Raw genomic sequence first — 15,593 nt, 5'->3', positions numbered from 1 at the left:
TGCAAGTCACATCAAAAGGTGAGGGGAAAGGCTCAGGGACTATCACCACATCAAAGATGCGTCTTGTGTCAGGTGTTCATTTTGGCCCTGCTCAGGGTGAACCATCACATTGCTGGAGAGGAAAATACCTCATAGATGGCATAACCTATGGTTAGCATTTCAGCTCCCTGCTTCCTGAGTTTACGGCGGTCTTTTTGCATTAGAGCGGCTATAAATGTGCATTCATTTTGACCATCATCTTTTTCTGTCAGCTGGAGCTTGATCTGTGGATTTGTCCAAAACGTTTCTGGAAATTGGAGAGAAAAAGAATGGAAAAACAAACTGAGTGAGAGAAAATGCATGTTCCCATTTTTCTAGTATGAAGAGAGAGAGAGAGAGCGAGAGCGCGCACATTCAAAGCTATGGCTGTTTATTAAAATCAATATGCTTATGTTTAGTCACAAAAGCATATTTCAACATTGCCATGTCTGCTTCAAGCACATTGTTATAAAATATTCTGGAAATATGCATAGCAATGTTAATCTGGAAAATGCAATTAATTATTCACAATTCCCTCCTCTGAGAGAACCTAATGATAAAATATCTTCCCTTGATAAAACAGATCAGTTATTTTCACTACCACTTGGACTATGAAGAAGAACTCATCCCTCCTGCCTTTCATGAAGACCAGCAGTGGAGCCTGCAGACACTGTCTGTGTACTGTGGACTACCATATTTCTTTCCAAACAATCTACAAAGGCTTGGAACTGACAGCTCCCCTCTGAGTTGAGTCAAAAGTTGTGAGTCTGAAAATCAATGAGTCATCAATGGGCAGAAGTGGCAGTTGTGGTAGGGCAGAGCTGCCCTCTCAACACAACTATTGCTGCTACTTACCTGTGTGCTGTGGGTTGGTGGCAAGGCCAGGGTTGTGCACCAGTAAGATCACCATTGCCCAAACAGTCCCACAAGCGCACCCAGCCTCACTACTGCCCTGTTACATGCCCTGCTGCTGTCAACAGGGGAATTCCAAGGAAGGAAATACAGACCATTGGCTCAGCTTAGCTTTGACAAGCTGTAGCCTCTTAATAATTTTGATGATACTCTGAAGTTTCCAATGTCAAATAGAAACAGTGGCATCAAAAGCCATCAAAAGTATTTATGGAGCTGAGCAGTTATTTAAGCTTATGAAGAGTTGGGCCTCACTGTTCAAACAATGATGAAGAAGTATGGTCTGATGAAGAAGCAAGGTCTTCCCACGGAGAAGAAAAACGTGGCAAGAAATTTCAGATGCACACCTATGAAGTTTCTGCAGCCTCCAGCAGTGGCCCCCCTGACCCAGCTGCCTTGGTGAACTATCACCTCCCATTTATGTGCTGCATTATCCTCAAGGGCATCAGGCGTCAGGTTGCAGATCTCGACTTTGTCGAAATGAGACTGGAAATCATCAAACTTCATCCTATATAAGAGAAGAAAGAGAGATCACACTATGAAGGACCGTGAAGGATATCAACATGCTGAAGATTACATGCTCAGGGCAGGGGCTTGTAAGCATGTCTCCGCTTCCCCTCATGCGTTTGTTGAGATGTGAGGAGGACCAAGTAACCACGAAAAAGGCACCCTGGTTTGCTCTTGCTTTAATGTGGTTATCATTTGAACCAGCATATTCACTTACCAGAACTCTCCATCATCTAGGGCTGTCTGATACAAACGTTTTTTCTCAGATGGGCTGACGGAACGCCATTCCGGAGAACTTGAAGAGAAAGAGATAGCCGTCAGCCTGCTGGAGCTCACAGAGTACTGTGCATGCCAAACTCTCGGGCATGTTTACACCATACATTCAAGGTGCATGAAACACACATTTCAAGCGCATGACTTCCCCCAAAGGATCCTGGGAACTGTAGTCCCCCCCCCTCACAGAACAACAGTTCCCAGCAATCTTAAACTACACTAAATGTGCTTTGAATGTAGCACATGTAGCTGAGGAGATTTCACCCCTCCCATATCTAAGAATCTGCTGATGTTCTCTGCTGATTCTCCAGAGAGGAGGGGGCGGTTTCTGCTCTCTACTTATTCTGCTCCAGCCTCACATCAAAGAGAGAGAGAGAGAGAGAGAGAGACTGAGTGTTAGAGAGAGATCGTGTGTATAGATAAGGTTGCTGCTAAGAGCAGCTGCAGACACTCAGTGCAGTTCAGCATTTTCGTTTAGACCTCATTTAGCTCTGTACATAGTTGTGTATTATAGTTGTAGATAGAATAAAGAAGATATTCTACAGAGCTGCTCTCCGAGTCGTTTATGTTCTGCTATACTCTGTTGTGTGACGACTGTCTTCTTGTGGAAGTGAATCCGGTGCTCACAACTCTAAGCTGTGAGCCCACAGCACTTTGACCTGTTCCTGTGCAGAAGGTGGTCTCTGGAAGTGCTACCCAGCTCGCCTAGCCCAGTCGGGGCTGAGTGGATGAGTCCAGTTGGTGGCACTGGCTCAAGGGCGATGCTGACAGTAGCAAGCCCTTTTGAAAGAGGCATCTTTAGGGTGGGTGGCTCCAGCTTGGCTAGACAGATCCACTGAGTAGGTTGAGCTCTCAACTTTTCCCTTTTTTAAAGGGAAATTCACTTATTCCAAATAGGATTCCTAGCAAGAAAAGGGAAAAGTTGACAGCTATGGCTCTCAGAGGACCTGATCCTTACCTTTTGTTCTGGCTGGCAGGGGCTTGGATGCAGCAGTGAATCTGTCACTCCGCACCTCTCAGCCCTTACTTAGGATTGCTTTGTCCATCAGTATTAATGCTGAAGCTATTTCCTGACCTTGGCCGTTCACTCGTGGATATTTTATCACACCAGTGATGTTTAGCCATTGCATATTCCGCTTCCGTGCCTGTACTTTACTGTGTCATCCAAAATGTCAGGTGCTAAATAATGGGTGATATCAATGAAATCAATTGAATTAGGTAAATGTACTCCATTTATTCCAGTGGGTGTTCTGAGAATGGCTTATCTGAGGAGATTTCACCCCTCCCATACCCAAGAATCACCTCATCAGTCTCCTGACTCTGAAGAGAGGAGGAGGCGTGTTCTTATATCTACTTATTCCACTCCAGCACCACACTCAGAGAGAGAGACTCAGAGAGAGTGAGTCGGCCAGAGAGAGAGAGAGTCGGTCAGGGAGTGAGTCAGTCAGCGTGTCGAAAAGACTGAGTATTATCTCTGTGTAGATAAGGTTGCTGCAGAAAGCAGCTGTAAGACTCAGTGCACTCCAGCATCTCCATTTGTATATAGTGTATAGTACAGTAGCTGTTAGTGAATAAAAGAAGATATTCTTCAGCGCTGTCGTCCAAGTGATTTATGCTCTGCTGTACTCTGCTGCACAACGACTGTTTTCTTGGTGAAGTGATTTGCGGTGCTCACAGCTCTGAGTTGTGAGTCCACGGCACTTGGACCTGTTCCGCAGAGGAAGGTGGTCTCTGGAAGTGCCATACAGCTCGCCTAGCCCAGTCGGGGCTGAGGTGGATGAGTCCAGTTGGTAACACTGGCTCAGGGCGATGCTGACATTATCATCCCATGAGCGCGTTGTGTTTTCAATAACTGTTCCCCCACCCCATTTGCAGAACTGGTGTATGTTAAAAGTTCTTGGAACAGTGAATATACTAACTTGTCACTCCAAGGGCCATTCCATTCCACTTGACCCCATGGGTTCCTCACTCGAATGAGCTTCACCTTCCGGCCTTGGTAGTCCACCTAGTGAGAATGGAAGCAAGAAAGAGAAAGAATACAGAACAGCTTTCCAGTGCAAAAAGAAAAGAAAAAGACTCACATGCGTAATCCAAGGACAGCCAGGATGATGCCCTGCACATATGGTTAGACTACAACTCCCATCATGCATTGGCCATGCTGGCTCAGGCTGATGGGAACTGTAGTCTGAAAACATTCTAGAGCATTCCCTGGCTACCTTGACTTAATATAACAACAACAACAAATTTCTTGTACCCCTCCCATTTGACTGGGTTGCCCCAGCCACTTTGGGCAGCTTTCAACAAAATATAAAGGAACACAACAAAACCTCAAACATTAAAAAGTTGAACTAAGACGTTCAACTGAATTTAGTAGGATTATACAGCAGAGTGGGAAACCCCAAGCGGGATGGCTGAATGCAGCCTTCAAGGCCCTCATTTCTGGCAGCCAGAACTATCCTCAGACTACATCCCTGTCCTCAGAGCACACTGCTTACTAGTTCAGCTTTGTACACAGAGTGTTTTTTATTCAGCTAGAATATGTACTTGAACTCTAATTATTTCTTTTGCTTATCTGGATGTAAGACAGAGATGGATTTGTGTATGCGTAAAAATCAGCCTACTGTACAAAGGCGAAATGTGCATCTGTTATTCTGTCAACCATTGCCTCTGCCCTGCTCATCATTGGCAACTGGCCCCTGGAAGGGAATGTGGCCTCCAGGATGAAAAAGGTTCCCCAGCATCTATTATACAGCATCTATTTTGAGAATTTTAGCCTATGGAGAATCTAATCATCCACATTCATCCTGACATCTTAAACTAAGAAGCAGTTTTTCTTTATAATGCTGAGTAACTCAATTAATCTGGATGACATTCTCTTCACAAAGCAAATCACCAAGCCCCTGGTACTTTAGACCTGAACATAAAGTTGGGTCTCTTTTTTTGGTGAGATTCCCAATAATGGGCATGAATTGCCCACGCTGTGTGAAGCCAACTAAAACAGTACCCCAGCAATTCAAAAGCATATTATATTACAACTATCTCTGAGCATAGGATAAACAGGCTTGGTTTCCGAAGCCAACCACTCCTCCCCTTTAAATAAAAATAGGTTCCGTCCTCTTCACAGCAAGACAAACCACAACAGAAAAGCCACTTACCTCATCAATACCAGTTACTGAATAGGCATGACCTTTTATAAGTCCGTAGGGTGTACGAGCTTCTGACTCAGCTGCACTGCTGGTCTAAGGCATGGAAATATAGGTTTAAAATACTAGTCTTATTGAAGTAACATCATGTATTTATTCACATGTATATGTAAGAGTGAGAAGAGTGAGTGACCACATTTAGAAGCAAGGGGTTGTATCCAAAGAAAACATTTTGTATGTGGAACATCTTCAGCAAACAGAATGAAATTTCCCCTCCCTTTTCCCCTCTCCATGCCCCTAATCTGTTCCATAGCTTTGGGGGGAATCCCAGAGCAGATTTGGAAAAGGAGAAGGGAGGATGTTCTGTTGTGCTTGCAGAAATCATAGAATCATAGAATCATAGAGTTGGAAGAGACCACAAGGGTCATCTAGTCCAACCCCCTGCCAAGCAGGAAACACCATCAGAGCACTCCTGACATATGGTTGTCAAGCCTCTGCTTAAAGACCTCCAAAGAAGGAGACTCCACCACACTCCTTGGCAGCAAATTCCATTGTCGAACAGCTCTTACTGTCAGGAAGTTCTTCCTAATAAAATCATTCTGCGTATGCAGTGATTTAGTTGGAAACAGCTACAGGTAAGGAATGTGAAATACAAAATCCTACAATACAATGTACAGTGATGACATATAAAATATTTAGAAAGCTGGTTAATCGACAATGCAAGTAAGACCTCAAACCATTTCCCAAAAACTTGGGGGTGTTGATAGATCCCCCAGAAGAGGTCTCTGGTGTGGTGTAGGGGCTAGCATGTTGGGCTGGGCTGTGGGAGATCTAAACCCCTGTTCCGCTATGAACCAATCTTGCCCAGGTTGCTAGCTCTCACCTAACTTTTCTTACAGGATTCATTTGAGGTCAAAGTAGTCCTCTGAGCTCCTTCAGAGCAGAATCCAAATGCAACACCTTGCGGATGAGTACTGTGAATGGCTTCAAATACAGATGGGGTTAAGAAGATGGACTAGCATAGAAGAATTAGCTATGAATGGTGTATGGGGCTTAGGCTGCAACTGTGTGGATGCTTACTTGGAAGAAAGTCTCACTGAAATCTGCAGGATTTCTGAGCAGACACTGGTTACTGCTGCTCTTTCTCAAATTTAGATTTCAGTAAGTGCAATCAATCAATCAATCAATCAATCAATTAATTAATTAATTAACATATGAGATAGCCATCTTCAGATATCTTAAGGGTTGTGGAAATTCGAGCAAGCTTATTTTCTGCTGCTCCAGAGGCTAAGACCTGAACCAATGGATCCAAGTTACACAAAACAGGATCCAAGTTCCAACTAAACAATAGGAAGAACTTTCTGGCAGTCAGAGCTGTTCGACAGTGGAACGGACTCTCTTGGGATGTGGTGGACTCTCCTTCCTTGGAGGTTTTTAAGCAGAGATTGGATGCCCATCTGGCATGGGTGATTAATTTGAGATTCCTGCATTGCAGGGGGTTGGACTAGATGACCCTCAGAGTCCCTTCCAGCTCTACAATTCTATTATTCTGTGTATCATGGCAGCATCCTGCAGATGATATGATATACCAACAGCATATTCCATCCCTATTATGCATCAGGGAACTCAGTACTTTGGAGAAATTGTTCATTCAGAGCAACGAAACAGATCTATACAGATAAAACCCCTGAAACTCAGCTTTATCATTTTACTTACATCAATAGAACAGCCCACCATTGAACCTCTTTTCAGAGCTTTTTTTAAGATGTCATAGAAATTTTCTGGAGCTTTTTTAACTTCAAACATTTCTCCAACTCCTCCTGTGAAATCTTCCATTGCTTCAATTGTGCTTCCGCCTTTTAAAGCTTCATAACTTCCATTCAACCTGACAGCGGCCAGAAAAAACCCACACACATATATATACAAAACTTATCATCATCATCATTATTTATTAAATTGGTTAGTTGCTTTATCTTGTCCAGGGCAACCCAAAGTGACTTACAACCAAAGAAACGGACAAACAAAAAACACCCACATATATACATTAAAACCAAGAGGGAAAAGAAATACATTTAAAACATCCCACCAACTTTTAAAGTGCCACCTATAGCTAAAGGCCAAAGACCTGGTTGTAGAGGAAAGGTTTTGTCAGGTGCCTAAAGATATGTAATGAAGGTGCAGGCAAACCTCCCTGGGGAGAGAATTCCACAAACCGGGAGCCACTGCAGAAAAGGCCCATTTTCGTGTTCCACCCCCTGGACCTCTCTTAGAGGAAGCCCATGAAGAAGGGCCTCAGATGATGAATGTTTGACCAAGAACTTGTCCAAGTCTCTTGGATAATAGGGGTGGAATTCATACTATATACCACTTCAATTGCTGCATTGCTGATTGGGATAATCCAGCGCTTTTTTTCTGGGGTATACGCAGGGGTACGCATACCCCTAAACATTTTGTGAATCTTTGTACTTTTGTCCATTTACTGTACTTATTTTTCCCAATTCAAACTTTAAAATGGTGATGTTCTTGAGTCAAAATGAGAGTACCCCAAACATTTTTAAGGGGGGGGGGAGCACTGGGATAATCTACTAGGAAAGTCTCTTAGACAAGCCTTACAGAAATCAAAGATTGCTTCCAAAGCATTTCCAAGTTCTTGTGCATGCCCAATATATTTTGAAAGGTTTCTGCAGCAGAGGTTCCTAGCATATTGTCCCTTGATGCAATCACCCATTAGCTAGGACAGCATGGTGTGCTGGCTGGAGTTGATGGAAGTTGTAGTCCGAAACAACATCTGGAAAGCACAATGTTGGCCATTTCTGAACTAGGTGAATAAACTATGGCTGGAGTATAAATCAAAAGGCACACCACTGCAGCTACTTATAGTACAGCTGTTACATACCACACATTTAAGGACATTACCTTTCTTCAAAGAACCTTGGGAACTATGGTTTAATGAAGGATGCTGAAAACTGTAGTGTTATCGGAGGAAAGCTATGATTCCCTGGGTTATTTGGAGGTGAAGTTATTGCATACTCCCCATTTTAAGGTTATTACCATGATTCTGTTATTAGCATTCTTTAGATCCTTAGCAGTGGTAGCAGACACAGAGAGCTAAAATAGCAGGCCTCAATATCTGATTTCACAATCAAATTTCACAGACCACACAGATGACAGTGTGAGAGAAGAGTGCAGATAGCAATGAGGTGCAGGTTGTGAAAGCCAAGGTGAACAGTACCTAGGTCACATAACCCACAAGGCTTACTTGGCATAAGCTTTTTCCAACAATGCACTCCAGAATTCATTGTGATCAGCTGAGTGTAGAAAAACCAGCCGGTCTTTGAAAGTGGGCAATCGGTCATCAACGACAATATCCAGCCACTCATTGTGTTGCCAAAACTGTTTGGTAAAGGTAAACAGAATAATTTGATAAGGTGAAATAATATGCAGCGCAGTAATTTGTACTTCTTTCAGTAGCAAAAAAACAACAACACCCCAGCAACAAAACCCACTTAATTTTCTTGGAGCAGTCAAATGGCAAGTCTTGACTAACGGAGCAATCAAAACTCCCCCCCTCAGTCCAGTGGGGCTACACAGAGTGGTGGGGGCACTGTTGCACATGGCAGTCTGGGTGGAAGGTGGAAGGTGGACAAAGAGCAGGAGCTGGTACAGTGATTGGCCCAAACCAGGCTTGATGCCATCGCACAAAGGTAGTGGCTTGGACATTTGGACATGTATGACAAGAGTTCTCTTACCTGAAAATGAAATATTCCAGCATAGCCTGGTCCAAAATCCTGATCGAGTGGCACTACTCTGGCTAATGTGCTTTCATTAAGAGTAAGAGATGCTATAGCTGCCAATAGCCAACAGTCACCTGGAGATCAAATAGAACAAAGCACTGATTCCTCTTGTCATCTGGTTCCAATTAACAGGAATTCTTTAGAATTCACATCTACAAAGTGGAGGTCAAAGCTCCCCATTAAATTATTCCCATTAAACCTTTATTGCTTAGCTATTAAATTTTCCAATGCTTTTTCTTATGGTTGCACATCAGTGTGGCATTATTTTGAACAGCACTCCAGTTTATCTAGATATTTTATTAAATTGGTTGTATGGTATATTAAAATTGGTTGTATGGTATATAGGCAGTGGCTTTTTTCCCTAGAGGTACTCAAGGGTACTCAGTGCCAGCACCTTTTTTACTAAAAGAAAAGCACTGGGTATAGGGAATCAAATATGTAAGGTGAGCTGTCCTACCCATGAATCATATTTGATGCATGGTAGAGGTTTTGTGGTATATATACAAATGCAATATGGACGTTGGGTGAAAAAGGCAGGCCTGAAATCTACTCTCTGTATTTACCAGTAATCATTGGATGAGACTGTACACAAGTGAAGCAAAAAACCCACACAAATGAGAAAGTAGAGCCAATGAACTTTAGCTGCGTGACCATATGCACGTCAACACTTGCGTTTCCATGCACAAGGCAGCTACAATTTCAGTGGGAAAGAACACTCACCAAGTTCCCCTTGACAAATGTCTGTTCTTGTGGCGCCTCCAAGAATAAACTGTGGGTCTTTAACGATTTCCTTGAAGAATATTGGAAAAAAAGATAAGTGCTCTGAACAGAATATATTCTGCTGTGCATTGCTGCAACTGTGTGTCTGTTCTGCCCAATGACAGACCTGGAGCCTTGGGCAAACAGCAGACATTAAGATCTGCCAAGTCCTGTCCTTTATTAAATTGTGCATTGGAAGATTTATGGCTCCATAATGATACTATGGCATCATATATGAAGATCCTGTGCTGCTGGTGTCCGACCCAAAAGAAAATGGAAAATTACTGCTGTTGATTTCCTGAATTATGAGACTTCACTAGGAATACCACAGGGCATATTAGCACTCGTGCGTAGGCACAGCAAGTGATTAAAGACTTTTATACTACATTTGGATATTTAATAGCTTTTAACAAAATATTTTTAGGCTCCTTTCAAGCCCAGACAGGCTCCCAGGGCAGCTTTCAAATCAGTCCACTTAAGAATCCAGAGCAGATTCTTTTAGGAGGGCTTCTGTCTGATATCTCCTCTCTTCTTCTCTCTGCTTACTCACCAGCCATGCACAGCCTGGAGTGGCTAGGATAGTGATGATGATGATGATGATGATTGATAATAATAGTAATAATAATAATAATAATAATAATAATAATAATAATAATAATTTATTATTTGTACCCCACCCATCTGGCTGGGTTTCCTCAGCCACTCTGGGCGGCTTCCACAAAGACCAAAAATACACTAATATGTCATACATTAAAAACTTCCCTGAACAGGGCTGCCTTAAGATGTCTTCTGAATGTCAGGTAGTTGTTTATCTCTTTGACATCTGATGGGAGGGCGTTCCACAGGGTGGGCGCCACTACCAAGAAGGCCCTCTGCCTGGTTCCCTGTAGCTTTGCTTCTCGCAATGAGGGAACCGCCAGAAGGCCCTCGGCGCTGGACCTCAGCGTCCGGGCAGAACAATGGGGGTGGAGACGCTCCTTCAGGTAGTGGTGTGCTTTGAATAGTAGAGTAAGGTGCCCAGTGACCTACAAGACTGGAGGATTTTCCATTGCTCTCAGAGGGAATTTCACAGAAAAATACAACTGCCTACAGTGTTTATGTTATGTATTCAGTGGTCTGTGTTTACCTGAGCTTGAGTCTGGACTAAGGTTTCTGAGCCCCTGTGTTCTGATTCTATACATGATATCCAATCATAGAGCACTTCAGGATTTGGGCCTCTACCATTGGTCCTTGAACTCTGAGTCATGATTGGCAGCTTGGAAGTTTAGACAGCCAATCACTTTGGGAGTGGGAGTGGCCCAGGCCTTCTGGAATGTATATAAGCAGTTGCTTTGCCCCTGTTTCCCAGTTATGTAGTTCAACAAAGGTTCTTCCTGTTGTTGCTGTGTCTTGCCTCATGGGAACCCACCTACACTTCAGTTTACTTCAGAGGACTGGGCTTTTTGGGTCTATTCATCCATCCTCCTCATCAATCACGCCACTCTTAGCATCAACTGCTTTCAAGGCAAGCAGTTACCCTGGGTTGCCAATATCTGTTTTAAAAAATAAGCTAAAAAGCAGGGAAGGCATACTTGTCTATCTAAAAGGGACCATACATGCTGATGATAAATACACATGTACTAATAAAATTACTTTGCAGGTCACAATGGATGCAGAGATATTCTGGAGTCCAGGGCTCAAATTAAGCCTCAGACAAACAGAGGCTTTGTGGGAAGGGAGCCAATGCAGGAACGTGCTTGTGGAGTAGAACCTTCCTCCCCAGTGGGGGAGACAAAGGTCGAGCATGTCTACACAGTGGGCAAGATGGATAAAGGTGGCAGCCAAGGCAATTAACGGAGGCTGCAAGCTTTACACAGGCTACTGGTAGTTTAAAAATTGAATGGAGCCAGAGGCTGGCATTTTTTCTCCCCCAGAGCATTTCCCTGCTTCAAAGGAAATGTCAGAGAGCAGGTGACCTGGCTGGCTGCATTCCTGCTGCTCAATGCCCAACTGGGGGAGAACATTACTTAGGCCGGTGTGTCATGATTAAAGAGAACAAAAGGCAAGTCAAACCAGCCCAGTCATCGCTGGCACCACCTGCTTGTTCAACACACTGAGTCGTGCAGAGCTTGCAATTGAACCACGCAGCACAAAGGAACAGGCTTGCCCTTAGAGAATACTATAGTGCCGGGAGACTGGGATAAGAAAGGGATTCCTCTAGACCTGCTCCACAGGCACAACTCGCTTCATTGCACTGTGCAGACATGCTCCTTAGGAGGATGAGGGTGCAGCTGCAGGCAGACTGGCCGCTTCCTTTTCTGGCCACAAGAGTGGAGGGAGCCTGGCTTAATTACAATATAGTGTAAACATAACTTTTATATGCACTGGGAAACATTTAAAAATAAATAAGTATGTGACCCGCTTTATTGCGATATTCACTTTATTGCAGTGGTCTGGTAAGCCTGTACGCATTTCTGAAGCTTGACACAGAATTTGAGGTAGCCGCATGTAACCCATGGAGTAAGGTAAAGGTAAAGGGACCCCTGACCATTAGGTCCAGTTGTGGCCGACTCTGGGGTTGCGGCGCTCATCTCGCTTTATTGGCCGAGGGAGCCGGCGTACAGCTTCCGGGTCATGTGGCCAGCATGACTAAGCCACTTCTGGCGAACCAGAGCAGCACATGGAAACGCCGTTTACCTTCCCGCCGGAGCGGTACCTATTCATCTACTTGCACTTTGACGTGCTTTCAAACTGCTAGGTTGGCAGGAGCTGGGACTGAGCAATGGGAGCTTAGAACTGCCAACCTTCTGATCGGCAAGTCCTAGGCTCTGTGGTTTAACCCACAGCGCCACCCGCGTCCCAACCCATGGAGTGGTCCACCTAAAATATAATGCACAACAGAGGGGAGGGGGGGACTAAATTGTGCATACGAAAAATCCAGAATCTGAACCAGGAAAAGCTGATTTTTTTCAATCAAATTATGCAAAATAAACACATTTGCATTTATTTGCTTACTGAGACATAATATATCTTCTTCCATTAATTATGAGGAGGGGCAAAGAGCTATATAGGTGTCTGAACCCCCATCCCCTGTTCACAGGCAGAAAGCATACTGTCTGAAATTTTGTTACGCATCCATTGGCAGTCTGGTTTAAAAATTAAAAACCCTAAGGCAGGCTTCCTCAAACTCAGCCCTCCAGATGTTTTTGGCCTACAACTCCCATGATCCCTAGCTAGCAGGACCAGTGGTCAGGGATTATGGGAACTGTAGTCTGAAAACATCTGGAGGGCCGAGTTTGAGGAAGCCTGGTCTAAGGAGTAAGAACAGGAGAGGCCTTGAAGGTGATCAACGTCTGTTATCACCACTAAGCAGCCACACTTGGCCACGCTCTTCCCCACACTGATGATCCATAGGATTCATTTCTAAATTAGCATCTCCAAATTTTATGCTGAACTGCCTTTTGGGGGGCCTTTGCTCTGGTGAGGCGCACATGGGCCATCCTACCTAAAGGAGATCAGCTGTGGATTAGATGAGGACACAGATGGGATGGGGAAAGTGTGGTGATTGTTCCCCTGTTTAGTTTTGAGTTTGTTGTTTTGAGCTACTCACTAAGGCTCATGTGGGAATAGGAGATTTCTGAGGTAACCTGCTACTGAGGTAACTTACTGCTGCAAAGGTCCCATCTCCTGTGGCAGAAATATGGGGCAATTACACTCACCAGTTTATTACCTGGAGATTTGTAGTGCACTTTTAATTTCCCTGATACAGAAAGAAATGAGGTGGGTTATGGCTTTTCCTGCTATTTTTCTTCTCAGTCCTGTGGCCTACCTTCCTCCCACTTTGGAAGACATCCTGTTTATTACCACATGATCAGATGGTGGAGGCAAAGAGAACAGGGCGGGGAAGCAAGAAGCCCGAGAAGCCACACCTGCCTTTTCTGAAGGGTTTCAACCTGACAGTCAAGCAATAGAAATGTCACCATAAATCTTAGCCTGCAGAATGTTTACCTTTGTGCCTAATTTTCTGCACCCTTGGGGTATAATCCATTTTTCCCTTGCCGTAATACAATAAAATAAAAACAGTAATATACATTGGTCCTAAATCTTAAAGGAGAGAATTATTCCAACTGTGCGATCGAATATCTCCACAAAGTGCATTCCTAAAAGCTTATTCTCTATTCTAAAGGAGGAAAAGGGAGTTTCTATCTGTTATACTTTCTCGAATCAAGTCATGGAATTCTACAAGGGGGACTCTGCTAAAACAGCACCCCACATCATGCATTCGTGAGGTTTGTTTATCCCTGTTAAACAGCAAATCAAAGTTTGTTGACTTTTTCTTTCTATGGGAAGGAAGAATAACAGGATGTAGGTTACAAGTTATTTATCCACTGAATGGAGCTTAGATTTCCCCATGGGAGGTGTGGAATGTGAAATATATTTGTTTTGATTTGAAATACATGTTTGCTGTCCGAAGGTACAGTATAGACGCAGGCATTTCCGTATTGTACACCACGCTGGGAATAAGTCATGCACATGTGCTATACATTCTGAGAAGGAGAAAACATAAACATGTTTCCAAATATACTCTGGCTTAACTTGCATGGTTATCTCTGTCTATTTTTATCAATTTATTATTATTATTTTATTCCACTTGCCTTCAAGGAGCCCAAGATGTGACACACCATTATCATCTCCTGTTTTATCCTCTCTACAACTCTTTGAAGTAGGTTAGGCTGAGAGGTGGTGGTTGCTTCAAGATTACCCAGTGAGCTCCAGAGCAGGCTGACTGGGGATTTGAACACTGCAAAGGCGGGCTAGTATGAAGGTCTGAGATTTTAGGGCTTTAAAAGGGAAAAATCAACACTTGGGCTGAGAAATAGTCTGGTAATTGGTTCAGTTGCCAAAGCTCAGGTCAAATCCACTAGTCTCACTTGATAGTTTTGTGGATGTTTTCCAGACCAACTGAAATTTGGGGGTCATTTTTAAAGGCAGTCCTCTGGGCTACATGATAAGTTATTTGGTAATAGCAGCCAAGATACCTCCATCCAGCTAAGGTTGCAGCTGACATGTCAGTTAAAACAGAAAAAAATATGATTTGAGATGGTGCTGGATCAATAAGCACACCCATACTGAAAACCTGAGCTTAGGCAGAGTGTAACCTCATCTTTAATGAACTTCAACTTCATCCATCCAGATGCATGAACCATCAATCACAACAGGACCTCCATCTTTTCTGAATTGAGTCTCAATTTGACCCAGTCTATTACTGTGCCCAAACACACGTTTATTTCATTTATTTATTTCCCAAAATCTATATACCACTTGGCTGTAAAAAACCATCAGAGCATAAAACAAGAAATTATCAGTAAAAACAGAAGAGTAAAAAGCAGCTATTGAAAACATTAAAAATAATTAAAATCAACAATAAGCTGAAAACCAGATTAAAACACATGTCAGCATGCCACATGTCTGTATAGGCTTGCCTGAATAAAAATATTTCTAGCAATTGCCCAAAAGGTGCCCGATGTCAGGGATTTTCAAGCTTAGCTGCTGCCACACTACAATATTGATTTCTTACAATGTTGGGCCATTATATCTATATTTAGAACCTTGAGGGAGAGAAACTTGTCTTTTGTAAATAGAAGTTTAGCTGTCTCATTTTGCACAAGATTCTACACAATGGGAGAGGGACTGACAGAAAGAGAAATCGCACTCACCCCAGGCCTCTTCCACACAAAGGGGACGGGAGGCTTCTCACTGTAGAAAAGGGAAGCGTCATTGGCTGGGAAGTCACAATCCTCAAAGAGTGTCCCCCTCTGCTGGCATTCAAGCTTCAGCTCCTTGTAGGTCTGGCCAGTGGAGTGAGTGGCAGAAGCGCTTTGGGGGGCGGGGGGAGCCCGTGGACTCGAGTTCCGGAAAGTGTAAGGCATTGTTCTTAATCCACCTGTAGCAGGTATAACTGAGGTAGAGAGGCTGAAGAGTTGAGAGGACAGCTTCTGGAAAATGCCAGCCCTTCAAAACAACAACAAAGAGTGATTATAGGATCCAATTGCACCTTGTGGCACGCAAGAAGATCCAGACCTTTAGGGAAGTGGGCGAAAGAAAGAGAAAACCTTCTTCTGTGCAAGCAGCCCCTCCTTTTTTGCACCTGTTTGAATGGCAGGTTGACAGTCACATTCACCAGAAACAATAAAAGAAAGGAACACCCTGA

General features: G+C 43.6%; 1 protein-coding gene across 3 annotated transcripts in view; it reads right to left on the bottom strand.

Moving 5' to 3' along the window:
• Nucleotides 1-15,593, bottom strand: part of CAPN9 (calpain 9) — a 26,118-nt gene extending 10,525 nt beyond the window's left edge. The window contains exons 1-10 of one of the 3 annotated variants that reach the window (XM_083434098.1): nucleotides 15,100-15,593; nucleotides 9,365-9,434; nucleotides 8,600-8,718; nucleotides 8,110-8,243; nucleotides 6,567-6,735; nucleotides 4,863-4,946; nucleotides 3,627-3,712; nucleotides 1,652-1,729; nucleotides 1,275-1,435; nucleotides 129-286 (exon numbers count right to left, since the gene is read on the bottom strand). In XM_083434098.1, coding sequence (XP_083290224.1) covers nucleotides 129-286; nucleotides 1,275-1,435; nucleotides 1,652-1,729; nucleotides 3,627-3,712; nucleotides 4,863-4,946; nucleotides 6,567-6,735; nucleotides 8,110-8,243; nucleotides 8,600-8,718; nucleotides 9,365-9,434; nucleotides 15,100-15,312 — 1,272 coding nt within the window. In that variant the 5' untranslated portion in view covers nucleotides 15,313-15,593. Of the gene's footprint in view, nucleotides 1-128; nucleotides 287-1,274; nucleotides 1,436-1,651; nucleotides 1,730-3,626; nucleotides 3,713-4,862; nucleotides 4,947-6,566; nucleotides 6,736-8,109; nucleotides 8,244-8,599; nucleotides 8,719-9,364; nucleotides 9,435-13,112; nucleotides 13,131-14,037; nucleotides 14,116-15,099 lie in introns of those variants that run through there. The other 2 variants (XM_083434099.1, XM_083434100.1) reach the window with 2 other exon arrangements.

The sequence above is a fragment of the Podarcis tiliguerta genome (genome assembly GCF_965153285.1).
Source record: "Podarcis tiliguerta genome assembly, chromosome: 3".
NCBI lineage: Eukaryota > Metazoa > Chordata > Lepidosauria > Squamata > Lacertidae > Podarcis > Podarcis tiliguerta.
This window is presented reverse-complemented; position numbering and strand designations above follow the sequence as displayed.